This window comes from Balaenoptera ricei, chromosome 10 (genome assembly GCF_028023285.1).
Source record: "Balaenoptera ricei isolate mBalRic1 chromosome 10, mBalRic1.hap2, whole genome shotgun sequence".
NCBI lineage: Eukaryota > Metazoa > Chordata > Mammalia > Artiodactyla > Balaenopteridae > Balaenoptera > Balaenoptera ricei.
This window is the reverse complement of record NC_082648.1, coordinates 99,617,030-99,640,467: the sequence shown is the minus strand read 5'-3', so window position 1 is coordinate 99,640,467 and position 23,438 is coordinate 99,617,030. Positions and strand designations below refer to the sequence as shown.

Below are 23,438 nucleotides of genomic sequence, written 5' to 3'. Positions count from 1 at the left end.
TTATTTAACCCTGACGCCCCCCAAGTGAGGGAGGTTCCAGTGCTCTCTGCTTAGTTCACAGAGAAGATGAGCTGAACCCGGCCGGTGCCACAGGCTATTACTCCGAGGCGGGGCTGAGGTGTGGCCCATCAGCGGGCTCCGGCTCCCGGCTCCCACAGTGGGGCGACCCCGCAGCCGTCCCCTCCTCACTCGGGGCTGGACCCGTGACAACGCGACCAAGGCCGTCCCAGCCCCACAGCACCTCATGGACCCTCCCCCGGCACCCACCAAATCAAGCCTTGGGTTTCCTTGGTTCTCCCGCGGCCTCTGAGAACCCTGCAGATGCCGAGGGCAGGGCAGGGCTGGGCTCCTCCCCCCGTTTCCCCACCCCTCCCCAGGCAGGGCCCGCCCAGGCCTTGGCGCTGGGTGCTGGTGGGCTCACCGTGCTTGGCGTTCTGAGTGTTGCGCCGTCGCAGGCTGTGCTCCAGCAGCTGGTGTGTACGGGTGGGGCTGGCCCCCGCCATCAAACGCACGGTGGCTTCATGCAGGAACACCTGGGAGGTGCAGGGGGACACAAGCCGGGGGTCCTCACCTGTCTGTGCCCCAGTAGGTCTCTCTCCCTGCAGCATCTCGTCTGCCACCCGATGACACCCCTTCTCCTCTCCACAACACCCTGCCCAGCTCACCCCTTGAAAGCAACCTCTCTCGTCCTCACTCAGACCCCCGACACAAGCCAGGCAGAAAAGGGGAACACAGCACAGGCCACCTGGTGGGGCAGGAGCAAGACAGCGGCGAGCTAAGAGGCCAAGGGCTGCCTCCTCTACGGCTGACCCGGAGCGCCAACGTGCCCTCTGGGGTTGGAGGACAAGTAGCCTGGGGGGACCCTCACTTCGCGAAAACAGGACAGAGGTGAGGCAGGGACAGGAGGGGGCAGGGGGCGGCTGCGCTGGCACCAAGGAGGTTCAGGGTCCTGCTGCCTCCTGTTTCTTCAGAAAGGAACAGAGTCCAGAGGTTTCCAGGTGAAAGTCTGCAGCTCTTCTGTAAATACGAGTCACTGGGGATGGGGGGGCCAGGCCTAGGTCTCTAATTTCTTAACATCTCAAGGTTCTTTTACACCTTAACATCTCAGTGTGTGAGGAGCGCTGCCCTGGAAGGCACCGGGGGAGGTGGTGAAGGGCTTCGGCAGGTGGCAGTCTTTTCTAAGGAGGCCTTTGATGGGGGCCACAGTGCCTGGGGCACACTTCCTCTTCTCCACGGCGAGGGGAGTGGCTCTCACATGACTGTACTCCATCTGCCGTGTCTGTCCTGGCTCGCTGCACACAGGGGCCACAGCGTAACCCTGCGAGGGCCCCATAGCATCCTAGGGTGGGGGCAGCCTCACCCTGAGCCCTTCTTTTTCGCACCCTTCCCTCCCCACACTTCTGGCCTTCTCGCTTGAATTTCTGGAAAATAATTCAGGTGGCGAGAACATGCTGAGTATATTACCCTAATTAGCAATAAAAATAAACCACACAGTGAAATGATTTGCTTCCAGTAAGCCCAGTTACACACCTGCCCTCAGAGCTTATCTCAGACCGTGTAGCCATCGCCAAGGGGATGTTACGTGGGGCATTAGGCAGCAGAACCAAAGCCCCCAGTGGCTCAGAAAAAGAATGAAAGGCCTGTCTAGGGGCATTCTGCTGCTCTGACACCAATTATGAAAGCCAGAGTAGAGCTTCCTCGTGGCCTTCCCGCCCCTCTCCGCTCAGACTGGGAGCCCCTTCTTGCTCCCACTGCCCCCAGAGCCCCCCATTCCCGAGTTTAACTGGTGAGGCTCAATCTGTATTGTCCTCTGTCTGCAGCCGTGTGGCCTGCTCACCACCACGCTCCAGGGCTGGGCACACAGCAAGTACTCCACCAACATGAGCCAAACAAGGGGATACATGGCACGCAGCCCAGTGCCTGACAGCTCAGCTGACCTCAGGAGGCTGACTCCACGACCCCAGGCCAGTGCTGTGCTGGGTTCTGCCCTCCCCCGGCAGCAGGCCGGGCCTCACCTTGCGGTAGGCCGGGCGGAAGCTATGTGCCAGCCTGCGCAGGCTGCCCAGGTCCCGCTGGAAGCCAGCCAGCTCAGCGCCCGACGCGTGGTAGGTCTCACCCAGGGCCTGGCTGGCTCCTGCTTGTTTCTGCCAGAGTGCTGTCCGCAGTGACAGGAGCAGGTCACAGGTCAGCAGCTGGACCACCTGCAGGGTGGGCCACGAGGGAGGAGACAGGTGACTGGCCGATTCCCGGGGCAAGGATCCCAGCACCCACCAGGCCCTCCCCAGCCTGACACCCGGCAGCTCCGGGACGAAGGGCGGAACCCCAGACGGGGGAGCCTGGAAAACACCCCACAGGGAGCAAGAGAACAGCTGGAGAGTGAACTTAAGCTCACGGCATCTAGTCCTTTCCATGGCCCCAGGTGGTAGATCTGTTCTCCCATCTTGTGGGTGAGGAAGCCAAGGCTCAGAGAAAGGCTGCAGGCTCGTGTAGGGGACACAAGTGGCGAGGACAGGAATAAAACCGTCACGGGTCTGACAGGAAATCACAGGTCCCTCCCACCTCACAGGAGCCCTCCCATGGCTGGCCGGAAGGCTGAGATACTCAAAAGGTGCCTCGGCCCCATTCCTTCCAGTGGAATCCAAAAGCCTGAAGTGGCAGCAGAGCCTGGAGATGGAGGACCAGGGAGAAGAGGCTCGCTTCAACAGAGGGCAACCAAGGCCCGGCCCAAGTGGCCTCTGGGGTCGGGGAGACAGGAGCCCAAGAAGGCAGAGCCGCAGAGCAGCTGAATGCTTGGGTTTGGGTCCACTGACCCAGATCTACCCTGACATATGACCAAACCTCTCTGAGCCTCAGTTTCCTCACCCACAAAACGGGCACCTCAGGGCTGCAGTGAGCGTCACGTGAGAGCACTGCGTGTAGGCACCATGCCCGGCCTCAGAAGCACTGGCCTCAGCCCACACTGGTGCCATTAAGCACAGATGCCGCCAGGCACCAACAAGGCCAGGCCACCTGCCTCGCTCCAGAGGGCCCTCAGCACCAGGGAGCAGCGCTTCTCGAGATGGGTCACATGCAGCCCTCAGGCTCTGATGGACTCCCCCAGGCCATTCCTCGTCTTGTCCAGCCTGGCTTTCCCCTTCTCCAGGGTGCTGGACCTGGGGAGGTCGCAGTGCTGCCCCAGACCCTGCACCCTGCCTTGAACCTGCACGTTGCCTAACCCTTGGCCACAGTGTTTTTTGGCTGCTGACAGCTTTCGGGGGGACACGGATGAGGTCTCCCTCCTCAAACAAACGTGGCACTTCTAAGAGGTGGGGTAGCAGCCTGGGGCTGAATTCTGCCCCCTGAGGGAGGCCAGTCTCTGTGGAGTTCCCTTCTTCTAGGCTCATTCTCCGACACAGGAACCCCAATCCCAAGGGTGCCTGCAGCCTCTCTCTCCTTCCCCAAACTAAGCTGAGACAGTCTAGTTCTCTCATGAAGACAAACAGTACTGGACACCAGCAGAGGAATCGCACAAAGCGAGCTGTGGCTCCCCCTCGAGCCTTTGGTCCTGGGCCCTGTCGGCACACTGCCTGTCCTGTAGGGCTGGCTGCTGTCCTGGGTTCACCCCAGGGTCTGGGGCCACTGATGACCTCTAGCCAGAAGTGCCAGACCAAACCCTAGTGAGGGGCTCAGAGCCTGACCCTCCAGGACATACCTCCTGTCTCCCTTTCTGGAGTGAAACCACGCTCCTCCCTGTGAACAGATGATGCTTCACCTTCAGCTGCGTGCACGCCTCCCCTCCCCTCTCCCGGATGGCCCTGCCTTGTGACCCAGCAGCGAGAGCAGAGCCCTCTGACAAGGTCTGGCTGGAAGTCTCTCGAGGGCTGGGCAGGCCTCTGTGATGCACTGTGGAAACATTGCATGGGTACCGCCAGAACATGCAATGCAACTACAATGCACCACAGCTGCCCGCTCGAGGGTGTGCAGCCAGCCACGGGGGTGCCCAGGACGCTCAGCTGGCTCAGGATGTGCATGCGAGGGGGCGGGGGCCCACGGGGGCCTGGGGAGTCAGGCAAGCTGCCTGGACCAAATGCAGAGCCCTGGCCAGCTGAGGTTCGCCTGGGGCTGACCAAGCTGAGGGCCCGCAGGACCCAGGACTCAGGTGGGAACATGCTCGTCCAAGTACTGAAAGGAAAGCCACCTGGACCCACAGGCTACGCTCTGGGGAAGGGGGCTGCTTGCCTGGTCTGTCTTTCGCACAGCCCCATGGGCTGGGTGGGCTCAAGGCGGGTAAGAGAGCTCTTACCCAGCAGAGCTGAGCACCTCCCCGAGGGGCCACAAGCAGCCCCCACTCACATGGCTGAGGGCTGGGTCGCAGGCGGCCCCACTGACGTTGAGGCTGCTCCACAGGTGGCCACTGGCCCTCTCACAGTGGCAGAAGGAACTCTGCTGCCCGTCCGCCTTCCCGGAGAGTGAGGCGTGCATAGCTCTGCAGGTGTGGAAGACGGCCTTCACCAGGGGGCTCCTGGGCGGTGAGAGAGGCGAGAGGCAGGAGGTCAGTGCACGTCGCCTGAGGAGAATGAAGGGGGAGCCCAAGCCGGAGACGACTGCCCCCTCGCTGCTGTGACACGTGGGTCTGTCTGTTAAACCACATGCTGCCATAATGGTTCCAGATCCCCAGCTCCAGATCGGAAATGACAGCCCTGAGTGAGGGAGGCTTCCCACCCCTAAGCACCTTCCTCATTCAAGGAAGGCTGACGGCATTCATTTCCTAGTGAAGGAGCCGGACAATAAATGCATTAGATGCTGACTGCGTAATGCCAGGTGGTGGACGTGCCATGAAGGAAAGTCACGCAGAGGAAGGGGGTGGCGTTTTATAGAGGATAGTCAAGGACGTCCTCTCTGGAAAGGTGACACTCACGCAGAAGGAACCTGAGGGAACTCCTGAAGGAACCGGGGAAGCAGGAGTGTGGATTTCTAGGAAGGAGGGTTCCAGGCAGAGGAGCAGCATATGCAAAGGCCCTGAGTGTCTGACACATGTGAGAATATCCAGGAACGAGCATGGCTGGAGGAGGAAGTGAGGGGAGCAGAGGGAGAGCAAGCTCTAAACAAGGCCTTTCTCAGCCTGGCCGCGGCCCTGCCTCCCATCTGCCTCTGACCCTGCTCCAGGCTCCAGGCTCCAGGCTACCGAAGCTCATCTCCTCTCCCTTCCTCACGCCTTGCCTCTGCTGACGTGGGTGCCTTTGCCTGGAATACCCTTTCTCACCATTTCCCACTTGTCTCCTGAGACTTGTTCCACCTGCCCGGCCCTCTCGTGCGCCTTCTCCTGTCCTGCCCCCTACAAGCCTCCTCTGGCTGCCCCCCGGGTCAGGCCCCCTGGCTCCCCCAATTATGCGCCTCCTTCCCTCACCAGGCGCTGTGCGAACTCCCGGAGGCTGACCGGCCTCTGGCCCGGAACCCCTCCCAGCGATGCGCCGGCTGCTTCACGGGAGCCGAGACTGGCCTGGCACAGGCCAAGGCGACAGCTCCCACAGGAGAAGGCGCTGGGCAGGACGGCCACTGTCTATTCGCTTACGGCTATAACTTGCTGTGCTGTTTACTGCCGCCTCCCAGAGCCTAGAACGCAGCCGACACCGAGTACGCTCTCAGCTAAGTATTCGCGGAAGGAATGACGAAATCATGGAAGGGGTACAGGAGACCCCAGAATGCGGCTCGTGGCCGACAGGAAGGGATCAGAGACGCAGGCTCAACCACCAGGACTGCCACTAAGAAGCCGCCTAAGTTGGTCATTCAAACAATCTGTGCCTCAGTTTCCTCATCTGTAAAGTAGCCACAATACCACTGGCTGCTACCTGTGGTGACGTACAGTACTGGTCCCATTATCTGCACCTGTTCTCTAATGGCCATTGCCCCAGAAGCCGGGTGTTCAACTCTTTGGAGAAACTTAGCCTCGTTTCATAGAGCAGGTCAGGGAGACAATGGGGAGGCTGGGATTGGGGGAGGGGTCCCACAGCATCATTATCCCTAAAAAGCAAAGGGACCCCGGAGTGACTGAGTTCGGGGGAAGGAACGCCTGCCGGGGGTCTTAGCTGCACGCCGGGGCTCTGTTCTTAGAAGTGAGGTGACTTTAGATGATTTACCCGTCGAGCCTCAGTTTCCTCAGGTGCACTGACTGGGAGAAAACACACACAGGATGGGTGCTCACTGGTCAGGGTGCTTAAAAATGGGTTACTTAAATGAAATCGGAGTGTCAGACCGACTTTAGGGAACCTGCCTCAACCTGCTTTTCTCAGCTCCCTCCCGCTCTCCTGGTTAAGCATCTGCTCAGCCTTGGCTCTGAGGAAAGACCCAGTGAGGCCTTTCTGTTTTGGAGCATTTTACAATTCCTCTCGAATGGCAGAAGACGTCAGGGACACTCAGATCCAGTCAGAAGCAGCCAGGATATCAGCAGGCTGCTCGTCACTATGGGCCAAATGCCCCCAAGAAGCAGGCATGAGTCCCCCAAGAGGACTGTCAAAAGCTCTCCAGTGATGCCTTGTGCTAAAGGCCTTTTTAGTGATAGCGCCGGTGGGGGTGTGGAGGGCGGCGGAGAGGATACCGGATGCAGTGCTGGCACGTGAGAGAAGGACCCTCGGGCCCTCACAAGCCGGTGCTGGCTGTGAGCCATCCGCACCCTGCCCGGCTCCACCGGGAGCTTCTGAAGATGCTGGGGGCTGCCGGCTCTCCCTGCCCGTCAGCCTGTGCAAGGAGGCCCGGAAGCAGCGCTGACCGCTGCTGGGGTGACACACACGGACAGACGTGCTCGCCACGTTTGGTCTCTCCATGGTGCCCTCACCCCCTCACTTCATCTCTCCATCTGTCATGCAGTCCCCAGGCTGCCTGACCCTTCACCCAGATGGCCACCCAGACCTGCTCCCTCCCACTAACCCAGTGAGCCTGGCACAGCTGGCGCTGGGGATTCCCCTGGAGAGAAGCAAGCAAGCGGTCAAGGGGGGCTACGCACTCTGTCGCTTCCAGGGCCTTGGGAACACGCTCCACTTCGGTACAGTGAGCGCGCACAGCTGCGTCGTCTCCCTGGAGCCAGCTGATGGCCATGGTGATCGCGGACGTCCACCACCGACAGACAACGTCTGGGCCTAGAGGTGAACAGAACGCTGCTCCAGCACCCACAGCAACCAGAGCCTGCTGGCTGCACCTGGTTCCCCTCGTTCGTGCCCCCTCTCCCTCCTGGCGACGGGCTGGGGCCTGTGGGCTGCCCTCTCACACGATTCTGGTGGGAGGACCAACCAGCACCATCTCAGAACACATTTGGCAATCTGTATTAACAGCCTTAAAAATGTCCACTCCTATTAACCTAGTAATCCCATTTTTTTGGCAATCCATCACAAAGAAATTGGCCTAAACAGAGAAAAAAAGCTCAACGAAGATGTTCACTGTGGTGTTATTTTTAAGTATAAAGCTGGAAACAACCTAAACTTCCAACAGTTGTGAAAAGTGGTGTTTCCAAAGTATTTGTAGTAACAGGCTCAGGTTAGAATCTCTTTAGTGTTTTCCTCTCTGAGGCTAAGTTTTCTCAGTGGACCTGTACGATGAAAGGCTTAAGAACGTGTTCTTTTCTAAATTCTGAAATAAAGACAGGCCACGAGGTCAGTGGTCACAACGGGGCAGCTGCTTCTCTGGGATCCTTCTCTCTCTAGGGAGAGCGGCCAGAAGGGAGCTCCACATCGCTGCCCCCCAGCAGCCTCAGAAGCGCAAGAGGTGACAGCTCGTGTGCCATCACCCAGATGGCAGTTTAGAGACAGAAGCAAAGAATGTCCTGGTGCCAATTCAGTCGGTGGTTGTGCTGTGCCACCCAAGGCGACGGGTACCGTAGCAATATAGGTGCCCGGATGAAAGGCCTCTTTGGCGGAGTGTCAGGCCCAAGAGCAGCCCCGGGGACCACTGTGTATTGAAAGGTGAGCCCCTCACCAGCTCCCAGTGCCGGGACCACTTGCTGCCCGTTCTGAGCGTTTGGGAGAACTCCTGACCTGCCCCTCCCATCCAGGGCCCAGGGAGGGCACTAACTCCCTCATGGTCACACTTCTAGGAAGATCATGATCTCCTGCCCGCAAAACATTGTCCAGCACGGGGGAACTGTGCATGGGGGCTACATGGGGCCGCAGATACACACCTCAGATCCAGAGAAGATTCTCGAGTGCAGACTCATAACTAACCCTGGACCCTGGGACACAAGGGCTGTGAAGGGCTGAATCAAGCAACCTGAGGCCTGCAGAGCTGCCCCACAAGATGCTTACCAAGGGCTGACTTGAGCACGCAGCTGCTGGAGAAGGGGGCGGTCACAATCCCCACAGAGTCCACAAAAGAATTAAGTAATTTCAGGTACTCCAGAGCACTGGAGAATTCACTAGAAGGAAAAGAAAGGGTCCCGCACACATCAGAATGTACACAAGGACCACGCTCATGGCCTGGCTGGCCAGCCCCCAGCTCTGAGACTCACAACGCCAGGCACCCCGAGCTCTGCCTCTCACACCACTCACACTCTCCCCAGGCCACCCTGACACCGGTCCTGACACTCTCCCCTCTGCCGGGAGAGCCAGCTTTCTCTTGCATCCCTCGCCCTTCAAGACCCAATTCAACTGTCGTCTCTGCCCAGAAGTTTTCTGACCTCCCAGGCAGGACCGCCCTCCCCTCTCCGCTCAGGTGCACTCCAGTCAGGACTGGGCCGTGAACCAGATGACCCTGGCCCGTCTGCCTCTCAGGTCTGACTCTGTGAAGGAAAGACTGCGCTCAATAACTCTGTAAGAATAAGACACTGCCTGACACACTCAATACAGGTCGGGGTCCCACAAGATGTCTGGGCCAGAGCGCCTGCCTTCTGCCAAGCTCCCCACATTCCATTCCACACCCTCCACAGGCCACCTTTCCCCTGGCAAAGAGCAAAGCAAAAGAATCAAATCCCTGACTGCTCCAAGAACTGACTCCACTTGGTGAAGGGATGGAGAAAAAGGAGAAAAAGGGGGAAAGTGATACACTTGGTCTGGCAGTAAAAGGCAAAGAGGCCAGGTCAGAGCCCACAGAGGGCTCTCGTGGGGCTGCCAGGTTCAAGAAATAAACATGAAGGAATCACTGGATTTCCCTCTCGACCCTACACTAGGGCTTGTTTCCTTCTAGGCCTCACAGCCGCCTCTGCGCTTCCTGGGCAGACGGCCCGAGGCAGGGGGCCCCTCCTGGGGTCAGTACCTGCTCTCCTCTTCCTGGTCTGCAGCTTTCTTCTTGGCCTGAGGTTTCACCAAGGACTCCACAGCTCGCTCCAGCAGGTTCCTGCAGAAGGCCTGGTGCACCTGGGCGATGGGGTCAGCTGAAGAAGAGGAGGAAGGCCAGGAGAAGGGGTAAGTGGGTCTCACTTATGGGCTTATTTTGCCTTACAGAGAAAACAGAGGGTGGGGAGAGGAACCCAAGGAGCAGCTATCCCCTCCGAATGGGGGCAAAAGTCCTCAACAGACCCCAGACTGCTTGTTAAACAGTCAGAAGGTGGGGATGGGGGCGGGGAGGGTTGGCAAGCCCAAGACTACGCGGGTCCTGGACTGGCTCCGGGGGGGGCGTGTGAGGAGTGCTGTGCCTCCTGGCACAACGGCCAGCGCTTCCGTTCAAGGTTGGCAGCTGTGTGGCAGCCACAAGCCTCATCAGAAGACAGGAGATGGGAAGGTGGACAGTACACCTGTGCACGTCTCAGGGACTGCCTCTTCTCCTGTGGCTCAGGAGGACAGCCAGCAGAGGGGAACATGGCGCCGGCTGCTGCCTGGCGGGATTAGGGAAACCCCGCTCCCGCTTACCAGAGCCTTTGCGTGGGGCCTGTGGCCAGCAATTGTCTGGCTGAGCCTATTAAACAAGAAGCCTTGCAATGCTTGTGACAGCTGACTGTCACCGACAGGCCCCCCCCAGCTGGCAGGCCCAAAGCAGGGCGTCACCAGCCTTCCCCTCACTCACACGCCACAGCCGTGTGGGTTTCAATTTGACAAGAAGGGGGAGGCAGGACACTTATGAACACATTCTGGGTGAGAAGGCCTAGAGCCAGAACCACCAGAGGTGAGAGAGCCAGGGGCAGTCCACGGCGCAGACAAAGCAGCCTGGCGACGCAGCTGAGATTTACGATGGCTTTTGCTTTCATCATTACTTTCTGGTGTTGCACATCACTCTTCCTTTGAGCGATAAAGTTATTAAAAAGAAATGACGGTGGAACCTCCCTCCCCCACAAAATGTTTGACACACACCCCTGTACCTGCAGGACATGTCTGACTCGCCCCAGACTCCCAGTTCAGAGAGAGGAAAAGCGCAGAAAGCAGAAAGCCACGGCTGCTCAAGTCTGAGCCAACCCGATCAGCCTCTCCTGCTCCGAGGCCAGGCGAGTCAACTCCAATCACTGTCAAACACTGGGGACAGCAAGCCAGCATCTCCTCCCAACGCCTGGAGCCCTGTCCCTGCCACCACTCTGAGCATTTGATGACCGTCTGTCGCCTGTTGTTCCCTAACTGCTCCGTCTATGTCTGTCTGCTTTCCAGGGGGAGCGGGAGATTGGGGCCAGCAAACAGCAACTCCACACATCCTCTGAGTCTCCAAAGCGCCCAGAACAAGGGCAAGATTCCAGCTGGTGCTCAATCACCATTAGTAACGTGTGGCGGTGTGACTGATGTCAGGACCACAGGCTCTGCATGTCAGAGAGAGGCGAGCTGCAAACTCAGCTTAGCTGCTGACCAGGCTCATGACCTCCCTGAGTTTAAGGGAAACACGGCTGAGGCATCCTGTGTCCCCACGTGTCTGGAGTGTAGCCACCCTGCGGTACCGGTGGCTCTCATAGCTGCACAGGTGCTCTCACCTGGGTTCCTCTGGGCGCAGTACAGACTCTCCTTGGCAGCCGACTTCACGGACCAGCTCCGCTCCATGAAAAACTTCTGGCCCAGCGGGTGGCAGAGCCAGCGCAGCGAGTCGGGAACAGCGCTGCGCTCGGGGCCACACAGGCTCTGGGCGCGACTGAGGAAGTAGCTCTGTGGAAGGACAAGGACCATGGTGACGGCAGGGTGGCAGAACGCTGGCTGCGCCACCATGGTGGAGGCAGGCTGGGGAAGGGAGGCAGGAGGGCTGGGACACTCACATACCTGGAAGGAAATGCCCTCACTGAAACCAGGGCCATGGCCCCGGTGGAGCCTGCCGGGCTTGATGACCGCGTACAAGCCCCAGCTGGATGGGGGTGGGGCCTCAAGGCACCCACGGGGGCCCGGCTGCACCCTGTCCTGCTGGGTCTGCCTAACCCGCCTCGAATCTTGTTCTGGGCTGTGCTGGCATTCAACTGCAGAGCTGAGGAGGGCTCTCCCAGGCCCCTCGCGGCACTTCAGCCCTCAGCGCCATCAATGGCGCTGCACCCTAGCCAGGTGGCCCCCTGGATCCTGGGACTTTTTCTCATCTGTCATTTTAATTACATATCTTTCAGAGTATTTTTAGGCAAAACTGTATTCTGCTTTGACTAATTTTCATCTCTTTTACCCCTGAGTGTGAAGAGTTTAGAAGAGGCACCCGGCAAGCGGTCAGTGACTGTTACTTACCATCACCGTCACTCTAGAAAGCACTGGAGTGAAAGGGCAGCCCGGAGGCTCGTCCAGCCCCCTAAAGAGAACCCCCTGCCATCCCCGGATGAGCCCTTGACGTGAACACTGGTCTAGTGAAGAAAAGACCTGAAAGCCTCTTTGCTGGACAATTCAAAGAGCCAGTGCCCCACTTTCCCAGGCCCCTCTTCTGCCCACAGGGTAACATCACTCCAGGGCCCCAGGAATAAGAATTGTAGGGACAATGTTGTCTATCCATGTTTTCAGAAATTGTGTCATTTTTTGAGTAAGGATATCTTTATTCTAAAACCCATGTTTTCCAACCCATAAAAACCACTCGATACCACTAGAATTCACTCAAGCTGGGGCTGAGGAGCAAACCCACCACCATAACTCATCTGCTAATTGCTGAATTGAGCGGCTGTGGCAGGAGACTCAGAACTGTTTGGATCCTGAGGGCCACCCTGTACCCCTGGGCCAGTTCCAACTCCAGGTTACGTCCTCCCACTCCAGTCCGACTCGGTGGTTCTCAAACTGTGTGCCAAGGCACCCCAAAGCAACTCAGCAAACTCACAGGGGTGCCGCTGGATATTTCACACTTTCGGGGGGAACACAGCAATGCTCAACATGAATCAGACACCATGTAAACTGCTAGATGGAGGCAGTTTGGTCTCAATGTGAGACTGCGTGACCGTCCTCTGGGTGGTGTCATCTTTGGGAAGCTGAGTTTTTGGAGGCTGTTGTAACAAAAAGCAAGTGCGGCGTGAAAGCTGGTATGGGACAGGAAGTGAAGGTGGTGGCGTCCAGCCTGATTTCAAAGTCTGAGAAGGCACATGCAGCAGGCACACACATCCCATTAGTAAGTAGCTATGGTTATTAAGAATAGAAATCAAACATTATTTCTTCCTTCAGTTTTGTGTATTATTTTTCCAAGTGGCCACTAAGTTGTTAAGACAAATATATCTATTAAGATGTTTGCACCTAATTAACAAACAGAACTGTTAGGTATTTCCTTTAGCCCAAGGAAACCATGAAAAAATTACTGAGGTACAAAGGGTGCCGCGAACCAAGAAAGCTTGGCAACCTCTGGTCTACACCATTTTCACGGAGGCCAGCCCTCTGCGTGACCCCCAATGCCTGACTCATTTGCTGGCTAAATACATTCCACCAAATTCAAAGCTTCTTCCTATTTAAGAAAGTACTATCTGGGTCTCTCATTCCCCTTCCAAGAGAAGCAAACAGATGAGAGGGGCAGCTACTTTCCTAGAGACTGGTTCCTCTCCTTTTCCCACCTTAATGAAAATGCACACTTGGCAATACCACTGATTTTCCAAATATTGATACTCTTTGACCCAGCATCACTACCTCTAGACTTAACCTGAAGAGGTATTTGTACAAGCGGGTGAGGGTACTCCCTGCAGCACTGTTTCTAACTGCAAATGCTGGAAACCCAAACATCTCGCAGCGGCACACTGGCTCCATCAAGGACGGTATTTACACATGCTGGAGCGGCAAGTACCTCTGTGGAATAGGAGGCAACAAAGAAAGAGGCCCAAGACTTATAATCTGGTTGAAAAAAGCAAGTGGCAAAACAGGGTTTCTGGTATGATCACATTAAATAAATTATAATGCATATATGTTCTGACGTGCAGGAAGAAAACTGAGCACATGCACATTAAACTGCTCACTGATTGTTAGGCATACCCAATATTTTTGGGGTGGGGGGACACTTATTAGGGAACCATTTTCCTGATCCTCAGCTGTTACACACATGCCTTCCTCAAATGGGCTGAGTAGCCCATTAAAGAACAGCTGCGTCTTAGCAACAAAGACAATCAAAACCCCAGTGGGATTTCTGGGATGATGGGATGATCCTAAAATTTATATGGCAAGGTAAAGAGCAAACACTAGTCACTAGAGCCGGAGGACTGACACTTCCAGATATCAAGACGTATTCGAGGGCTTGGCCATTAGGGGTGTGCGGTGTTGGTGCAATGGAACTGACTAGAGCGTCCAGAAGGAGACTCATCACACGTGGACATTTAATTTACGCAAAAGGTGCCACTTGGTGCAGTGTGGAAAGGGCAGTCATTTTAACAACAGATTCTGGGGTTGGGAGATAATACATATGAAAAAAAAGTCGATCTTGCAACCCTACCTCCAACTCATACAAAAATCAGTTCCAAGTGGATTATAGACCTATGTGTGAACATTTGAAAATAAAGTGACTAGCAGATACCATAGGAGAGCATCTTCATGACACTGGGGTAGGATAAAGATATATTAAACAGGACATAAAATGTCTAATTGCTAAGGAAAAGACGAATAATCTGGATTTCATGAACATTAAGAACTTGTGCTCGGACTTACCTGGTGGTGCAGTGGTTAAGAATCTGCCTGCCAATGCAGGGGACAGGCGTTCGAGCCCTGGTCTGGGAAGATCCCACGTGCCGCGGAGCAACTAAGCCTGTGCGCCACAACTACTAAGCCTGAGCGCTAGAGCCCGCGAGCCACAGCTACTGAGCCCTCATGCCACAACTACTGAAGCCCACACACCTAGAGCCCATGCTCCGCAACGAGAAGCCACCGCAATGAGAAGCCTGCTCACCGCAACGAAGAGAGCAGCCCCTGCTCGCCGCAACTAGAGAAAGTCCGCGCACAGCAACAAAGACCCAACACAGCCAAAATAAAAAAAAAAAGAACTTGTGCTCATCAATCAACACCACTGAGAGAGAGAACAGGCAAGTCACAGAGGGAAACGATATATGCAAAGCACATACCCAACAAAGGATTGTAGCCAGAATAAAGAACTCCTCAAACCAACAAAAACAAAAGACGTCACAAATAAAAAACAGGTAAAAGACTTGAACAGGGTTTTCACAAAAGAGACTATCCAAATGGCCATCAAACTATCCAAATGGCCAATGAAAAGGTGCTCAACATCTTTCATCACCTGGGAATTACAAATGAAAACTATGAGATACCACCAGCAGGGCTAAAAAAACAACACTGTCATGTGGTTGGTGAGGGTGCAGAACTGGAACTCTTTCCACTGTTGGTGAGGTGAAAATTGGTACATCCACTTTGGAAAACTGTCAGGCAGTGTCTACTGAAGCTGAACATATGCATAACCTCTGACCTAGCAGTGCCATCCCAGAAACGCAGCCACATGTTCACTGAAAGATGAACAGGGATGTTCACAGCAGCACTATTCACAATAACCAAAAACAGGAAACAACCCAGAAGTCCACTTATAAGCGTCTAGTCATACAATGGACTACTGTAACGTAATGAGAATGGGCAATCCGTAAGTACACGCAGCATAAATGAACCTTACACATGACGCTGAGCCAAGACAGCCAGACATATACAGGACATATGTGTGACTCTCCTTTCATGGGGATAGTGGTCACTTGGCTGGAGGGCTTGGGGGGAGGGGCAGTTTGCTGACTGCAAGGGGCCCAAGGTAGGCTTCCGGGATCTTGGTCGTGTTCTGTTTCTTGATCTGTCTGCTGGTTATAAGAGTGTGTTCATTTTGTGAAGTCACTGACCTGTGTATTTATTTATTTACTTATTTATTAATATTATTTTAAAATATTTTCTTATTTATTAGTTATTTGGCTGTGCCAAATAAGTACTTAGTTGCGGCACACGGGATCTTCATTGCGGCACACGGGATCTTTAGTTGCGGCATGCGGGATCTTTAGTTGCAGCATGTCGGATCCTTTTTAGTTGCGGCATGTGGGATCTAGTTCCCTGACCAGGAATCAAACCTGGGCCCCCTGCATTGGGAGCACAGAGTCCTAGCCACTGGACCACCAGGGAAGTCCCTGACCTGTGTATTTATAATTTGCGTACTTTTCTACATGTATATTGTACTTCAATAAAAGATTTACAGGAACAACAAACAACAGGTGGGTTAAATTACGGTGACAGAAATCAGAATGATGGTCACCTCTGCGGGGGGCAGCGTGATTTAAGGCCTGCAGGAGGCTTTTGGGGGTGATGGGAACGTACCACTTCTTGATCTGGGTGGTTGTTTACGTGCGTAAGTTCACTTCGTGAAAATAGCTGTTAAGTTAAAATGTGCACATTTTTCTGTATGTATGTTGTATTTCCATAAAATTAATGCCTTCAAAATACTTCAGGGAGGCAGAGAAGTTACAAATGTAACGACACTGGCCCAGAGCACTAGGACTGCGCCCAGCCTAGATTCACTTTGCCCAGAACGCCCACCTTGACTTCCTCTAAGATGAGGTCGGGAGCCCAGTGTGCTCTCTGGGCAGCCAGGTTAGCCCCGCCCTCACACTCCTCTACTGCCCCGAAGGCCTGGTCCTGGTCTGGTTTCCCTGACAGACTATGTGCTCCCCCAGGCAGGGCGAATGTCCTGCTGGCCACTGCACGTCCTCCCTGGGACGTGCCTGGCCTAGAGCAGGGACTCAGTCACGTTTGCTGAATGAACGTCTTATTTGGGTCTTGGAAACAGGGCTGAGACACAGAAAGTACACTGGGCTCTCCCATGCCCTTCGTCACCCAGATTACGGTGACACACTTCAAGAAATGTATCAGTGTCACCACAGGGAACGTTCCTGCTCATTCTCAGCTCATGAGCGCTATTAATGAGATATGGAAACGGATGGGGGGGATGTGATCATTCTTTTCTGAACACAGCTGATGTGTTGGTCAGCCTACCCAAAGTAGACATTGAATGAAATGTGCCTATGTCTGCTGCAGTAAGAGGAAGCCTGAGGTCAGCAGAGGCTGGGAACTAGCTGGTAACAAGGACTGTGAATTACCCAGTTGTGAATTCCCGAGGCTGGCCCTGTGTCAGGCTCACTGGAGGCGCCTGAAACCCCAGTTCCCACCCAGAATCTGACCTGAGCTCCTCACAAGACATACATTGTTTTCCACTTCTGGACCCACAGTGCCGTGATCAACACAAGGTACCAAATAGAATACTTCTGAGTGAGTAAAAGAACCAGGAGACACAACCAGAAGATTCCAAGCAGAAGAGTCATATATTAACCCCTGAATACAGGTCGCTCTTATCACTGAATCAATCTTCTCACCTCAGGGCACTAAAATGCCTTGTTATGCTTGTAAGGGAAGAATTTCATCTGTTGTGTTCACTGCCCTAAGTATTTGTGGAATGACCCACTGAATGAATGTCTACCCCTCTTAAGTGGTCGGCCCCCAAGGGTGGGGGCCCACACCTATGTTCACATCTTGGCTCCTGGCTGGGAAGGGCACTCAGCGAAGGTCCACAGAGGGAACTGAAGGACACTCACCGCCAGGAAGCCCAGCTTGCCTCCACACCGGGTCTTGAGCCCCATGGCGGCCGTGAGATGGATCTCAACCAGCGTGCTCGGGGGGATTTTCTCCTCTGCACATTCAGCCAGGTTCACAGCGCACAAAGCCATGTGTACATCTGAACAGGCGGATCCCACAGGAAGCTTGCCTATGGCGGCAGAAACGGACAACGATTGTTGACAGATTCCCTCAACCCAAGCTTTTTCCTGCTTTCTCAAGCACAATCGCAGCAACAGCAGAACCAGAGGAGAAGTCTGTGAGCTTGGTGATCAGACAGTCCTGGATGGGGTGCCAGGCTCTGTGACTTAGTAGCGGTGTGCTCCTTTCTGCCTCACAGGTTGCTGGGGACAAGAGAAAACACAGGTCACGGGCCTGGCCCACGGCCCCAGCCCTGTGTCACGGGAGTGGCTGTTGACTGCAGGCCGGTGAACGGGACTCAGAGGCGCGAACTGCAATGCTTTCCAAAACGGCGTCAACAGCATGGCCACGTCCTGCTAACACAATCCTGTGTCTCCAAATGTTGCGAGAAAGGTTATAAAAATTAAAGACAAAAACCCAAGAACAAACTGATGTGAATTTATTTTCATTCAACAAGACCCCACAGTATATAAGCGCACACCCTTCTGAGGGGGGGACGTGACACACAACTGAGCCGTGACAGCGGACACATCATGGGGCGGAGGTGGAAGGCCAGGAGAGGCTTACTAACCCTCCCGTGAGGGCTGTACAGCTTGTCTACGGTGGCCCTGAACTCAGGGACCAGAGTGCCCTTGCTCAGGCCCTGGGGCCCGTCGAGGCTCTGAGGCTTTCACGCTGCCGCCTGCTTCGGCCCTCACCACAGCGCAGGGAGGTGCCCGAGGCAAGCAGGCGCCTCGCTGTGCTGAGCCTCAGGGGTGGCCCAGCCAGGCCTCCCGACCCCACCCAGCCTCTCTGGTCTTTTATCAGCCCCCAGACTTCATTCTGCACAGGCGTTAGGTGTTGGTCTCCCCCGGGAGGCACCACTGACTGGGCTTTCTCCTTTGCAGGGAAGGAAGGCGGAGGGCAGTGTGGGGACCATGTCACCTCTTAGTCTCCTCTGTCCTCTTGGTGCCTTGCGCAGGGCCAGGCCCACAGAGTGCTCAGTGAATGTGGGCAGAATGAGTGATGTGAACCATCCCAGCTGGAATTCTCCTGAACAGATGCAGCCTCCAGATCAGAGACCTGGGATGGAGCTGGTTCCTTCCCCCCGGGCCCAGGCACACTGATGGGACAGAGAAGCAGGGTAGGTCTGCAAATGGCTCTCTGCTAGAACTCTACGAAGGCCCCAGGTGTTCACACCCCACAGCTGGCCCCAGTGTCTCACCTCCGTTCCCCCTGGGGCCTGGGCTGAAGCTCCCTCAGCCACCAGGGCCTTCTATTGCCTTCCTGTTACCACATCCCACTGCTGCTCTCTGCCCTCATCTTATCGGTGGCCCAGCAGCAACTTCCCTTCTTGAACCCTCTGACTTTGCTACCCCTACACCAAGCATCTTGGCCTCTCCTGCCTGACCACCTCTCAGGCAGCCTCCGCCCGACTCCTTGTCCCGGGCCTGCCCCTTCCGTGCGGGTCTCCTTCCACATGCCCTCAAGGGGCCCCCCTTCACCACAAGCCCTCTCATCAGCGCCCATGGTTTTCATTCTCACCTGCAGGCCAAAGACCCAGCTCCTTTCCTTGGGCTACAGATGCAGCGTGGCCCCCACCACTGCATCATTTCCCCTCGGTGTCTCACAGGCAAGTGTCCCGAGCGGAACTTCTCACCTCCTCCCTAGAAAACTGCTTTTCCTCTTGTTTTCCTCACCTTTGCTGGTGGCAACAGCGTTCACCCAAACTCTCAAGCAAGGAACCAGGGAATCGTCTCAGCCAGCTCCTTTCCTTACCCTTCCCGTCCAATGAGTCCCCAAGGCCTGTCAGCCCCACTTTCTCCTTTCTCTCTGTCTTGTCCTCTTGGCACCTGCATTAACTTCCACTGGTCCTTCCTGAAGGCAGCGTCAATCCTCTCTTCAGAGCGAATCTTCTCGACCTCAGAAGCACAGACCTGATGACGTCATTTCCTCCACTGCGCTGGCTCCCATCCCTCTCCCCTTGCACAGCCACCTTGGGGACCACTGAAATGTTCTCCTCCAGAGCCACCCACGTGGGGTTCCTCCTTGGGAACGTGCATCCCTCTGCCTGGAAGGCACCTCCCCTTCTGCAGAGCTGGTGAACTCCACGCATCCTTTCATGCAAAGCCGAGACTTTCCAGAAAGCCTTTCCTGAAACCCTCCCCAACAAGTACCCCTTCCTCTGAACTGAAATCCAATTCTTCTGCTACCTCTACCACACAGAACTGTAATTCATTTGCTGACCTGTCTGCTTCTCTATTAGAGCAGGAGTGCCTTGAATGAAATAAATGATCATATTTCACTGAAACTAAGATGCCATCAATTTTAAGTTTCACTGTTAAGTACCACCAAGGAAAAAACACTGCCAACTCAACCATGACACTCATTGTGTAGAGGACAAAGCCAAGTGTAGAGATGTTAATGTGAAAAATGTGTGTCTTAAATTGATGAACTGCAATCTTTACCGCCGTGGCTGTTTGTCTAACCATCCTAAATGGGTAGTGTGAAGGGGACGTCATTCAGCTGGGGCAGAAAACTGGCAAACTGCGCCAGGGTGGAGCAATGGCATGGGGGCACTTCGAGGCAAGACGGGCCGTGGTGGCAGCCCTCACCTGTGATGTGCAGCTGGTGCAGCCTGTGATAGGCCAGGGCTGCATCCCGGGCGCTGGTCTTAGCTTCCTCCTCGAAGCCTGCGGCGGTGGCCAGGGTGGCCCGCCGGTGCTGGAAGACCTTCTTGAGCAGCCAGCGCACCAGGCGCAGCTTCTGCAGGCTGTAGCGGATCACGTTCCAGGAGAGGCTGCAGGCCAGGTCCAGGCGGGAGGTGGGCAGTGCCCGGCCCAACACCGACAGGCAGGTTTGCAGGTTGGCAGCGGCAGCTGCAAAATCCCCCTAGCAAGAAGCAAGAAGGTGTAATGTTCGCTGGCCTTGATGTGGCCTTTTTGTTTTGCTTTAACAAAAACTCTTACTTTCTCTTCACCCCTCCAGATTATCAGAGTAATACATGCTCACTGAAGAAAATCTGGGAAAATTTAGAAAGCTACAAAAAAAGTAAAAAGAAATCACCTGTAATCTTATCCCCCAGAAAGAATGACTGCTGACATTTTGATATATTTCCTCCCAGCCGTTTTACTAAATTGGGATGGTATCGTGTTATATCTTCAAGCAAATACTATTCAGAATTTCCCACCGTAGCTTTCATACATAAGGTGATGACATGGATTTAGATGATGAACGATGTGATCTTTTAGGCTTTTAGGTTCTCAAAGTGTGGTTCCCAGAGACCAACAGTATCTTGTTAGATGCTACTGGTTTCTGGGAATCTTGTGGGAAATGTGAATTCTTGGTGCCTCACTCTAACCCTCCCCCCGACCTACTGAATCAGAGCCTCTGGGGTTGGGGCCTCCGGGTGATCCTAATGTCTGACGCTTGAGAACCACAGTTTTAGGCAAATACACAGCTGAACTACTCTAACCAAGGATCTGAACAACTCTCTGCCAACCTGAGAGGGTCTAGCGGGGAGTCTCCTGCCCTATATTGAAGGCCTTTTTCTCATGACTGGAGGTGACACAGTCTTGAGAAACTGGAGTAAACGCTCTTCTCCCTTCCCATCATGCAGTGGGTATGATACCTGTACTTTCCTTCCTGCACCATTACAGAAAAGAGGATCCTTACAAGGGGAAAGTGGATGCCAATGCTCTGAGGATGACAATCTCTGAGGTGGTGCTGCCATCCTTCCAGCCAGGAGAAGCACCTGTGTTTACAGATTCCAAAGGAGGTGGGCCTTTCTCTGTGTCTCCTGGCTCCTCTTCCCCATCTTTCCCAGGAAGGTTGGCTGTTTCCAAGGCTCGGGCTTTGGCTCTTGTCTCTTCCAACTCACCAATGCAACTCGCCCTTGAGCGCCCTCCCCTGGCAGACGCACAGCTTCCAACACACCCTGGTCCCGACCCATCTTGGCCCCCACGGCATGCCTCCTGGTCTGGAAGCTTCTCACCCTCAGGGCCCTCTCACAGCACTTCCAAGCAACACGGTTAGACAGAGCCCACCAGAGCTTCCAGCCTCCCCCATCTCTGAGTCACTGTCACTGCCACTTTCCTTCCATTACACATCTCAAGTATTTCTTGAATTCATGACTTTCCTTTCGGTTTCCAGGTCCTTGTCACCTCTCACCCAGCCTCTTCTAAGAGCACCCTCACTTGCTTCCATGCATCTTGTGTCTCCCTCCTCCAACCCACCCTTCATACTGCCTCCAGAATGACGTTCGTAAAACACAGCCCTGGACCCGCCTCCAGGATCAACATCGAGGGGTGCGTGTCATCCTGCGTTAGGGGTAGCGCCAACAACCACACCTACGTTCCAGTAGCCGCAGCCCTGGACATGGCTGACAGCTCCACTGACGGACTGGCTGGCCAAATCCTCTCTTGTGGGCTCTGCAGCTTGCAGGCGGGGAGAGCAGGCCCACGGCTACCTGCTGCCGAGGCCTGTCCTGGTCCTTGTTCCTCCCGAGACACGGGTGTTTAACTCTTCCTTCCATGCCGTGAGTTTGCCCCAGAATCCTTCCCATAAACTCCTTTATTGATTTCAAAAGAGGACTTCCAGCGAATTTTCCTGCTCAAAAACCTTCCTGGTTCTCCAGAGAACTGGGACAAAAACCTCAAATCAGTCACTAGTCAAATACGTCTCCAACTTGGGCCCTAGCTATACTACCAGCCATAGCCCACGTCTCCCCCGACATATCCTACACTCCAGACATACCATCTACTTGCCAGTCCCCCAGAAGCCCACCTATTCCTGCCGTCCTCTCCCCTTGGAAGGGCCTTCCTGGTCTTGACTGCTCTGCTCACACCCCAGGCTCCCAGAGCACTTTACTCTCCCGTCATATTACAGACTAGAGATCAGCTCTTGTCCGTGGAATCACTTCTGCCTAGGTGCCCTCTCCTCCGCTGCCCTGGAACTGTTGGGGGTAGGGTCCCCTCCTCCTCTTGCCCCCGGGGTATTTTTATATGCTGGGGTGCTGGAATAAGTTGCCGAGTTATGGGCCGAGCCTGGGGGAGGAAGGGGAAAGGCAGGTGGCAGGACTCACCCGGGCCAGGTCCAGGTCTGCCTGCTTCCGGTGCCTCCAGAAGGTGACCGAGGAGCGCGAATGCGGCCGGACCACTGGCTCCCCATGGACCAGCAGCTTCACGAAGACACTCAGGACAATCACACCGTTCACCAGCCACAGGAGCAGCGTCGGCATCATCCAGCCCAGCCAGCCCACAGAGCCTAAGGAGGAGCGGCGCAGCTGAGCCCGTGGGGAAGCGCCTCCCGAAGCAGCCCTGGGACACTGCAGGGCACCTGACTGACCCCTCACTGTGACAGGAAAGAGCCTCCTACCTCATTTTCGGAACAAATGCGATTGCTTCATTTAGTAACCATGTCGAAGTGCAGAGGGGAGGAATAATACATGCACCTTAATCCACACTGTAGCAAACCTGGGACAATTCTACAGCCTAACTAGGAAACCTGTAGCCCTTGTCACTATGGGGCAGGATGCCTCAAAAATCTTTGTTAGCCGAGGCAGGGTTAGGCCACTGGTTTAATGACTCAGGCAGTAAGAAGACCACATCCTCCTTCAAACAGCCACACCCTCAAACCCCCAGTTACGGCAGCGCAGGGTCCTGATTTGTTTTGCTTTTTCTGACTGAACTTGGGTTTGCCTGTTACTTCCGAAATGCGACTTATGCCTGTCCCTATCAGAAGCAAGCAGGTGGGGGTCCCCTAAGAAAGCCCTTCGGGACCTGGCGGACAAGCCGAGTGGCTGCATGCAGGGCCTTCTGCTGCCACAGCAGCCCACCCAGGCCCGGGTGGCACGAGGGGTCTTCCACCTACCTGACTCGAGTGACAGCATGCTGCGGCCAGAGCCTGAGTGTGGATGCTGGTCCGAGTCGTGGGCCCCTCCCCATTGCAGCAGGGCGGTCAGGGGGTTAAAGGAGAGGCACAGGAAGGTGAGGACACACAGCAGGATTCGCGAGCGGTCCACCATGCCAAGGGCTACAGGAGGAGAGTCTGGCTCATCTTTGACCTTCAAAACAGGGGGCCGCAAGATTAGAACGAATACTGCGTGGGTTTTTATAGCATTTTACTTTTATATATATCGGAATCAGATTGTGAGATTTAAATTCAAGGCCATTAAGTCAGATGGGAAGAAAGCACTTGCCCTCTTGCCACCTGGGAGAAGAACATGTTCTAAAGACCAGACGGACATGAGCTCTGCTTTTACAACAGAGCTCCATCACAAACGAGAACACTCTGCAGGATTCTGTTTCTGTGTAATTCCACAACAGGCAAGCTAATCTAAAGCGACAGAAGGCAGATCAGAAGTTGTCTGAGGCTGGAGAGGCATGTGTGCACTTCCTGCAAAGGTGTAAGTTCATGGGAGATAAAAATGTTCTATAT

The 23,438-nt window shown here is 55.0% G+C and overlaps 1 protein-coding gene across 1 annotated transcript in view; it reads right to left on the bottom strand.

The window, feature by feature from the left end:
• SREBF2 (sterol regulatory element binding transcription factor 2) overlaps positions 1-23,438 on the bottom strand; it is a 59,975-nt gene that overhangs the window by 1,887 nt on the left and 34,650 nt on the right. The window contains exons 8-18 of the mRNA XM_059937088.1: positions 22,872-23,064; positions 22,084-22,265; positions 19,616-19,892; positions 16,862-17,031; positions 10,850-11,018; positions 9,217-9,334; positions 8,271-8,380; positions 6,980-7,112; positions 4,333-4,501; positions 2,016-2,201; positions 422-533 (exon numbers count right to left, since the gene is read on the bottom strand). Of these exons, the coding sequence (XP_059793071.1) occupies positions 422-533; positions 2,016-2,201; positions 4,333-4,501; positions 6,980-7,112; positions 8,271-8,380; positions 9,217-9,334; positions 10,850-11,018; positions 16,862-17,031; positions 19,616-19,892; positions 22,084-22,265; positions 22,872-23,064 (1,819 nt within the window). The remainder of the gene's footprint in view (positions 1-421; positions 534-2,015; positions 2,202-4,332; positions 4,502-6,979; positions 7,113-8,270; positions 8,381-9,216; positions 9,335-10,849; positions 11,019-16,861; positions 17,032-19,615; positions 19,893-22,083; positions 22,266-22,871; positions 23,065-23,438) is intronic.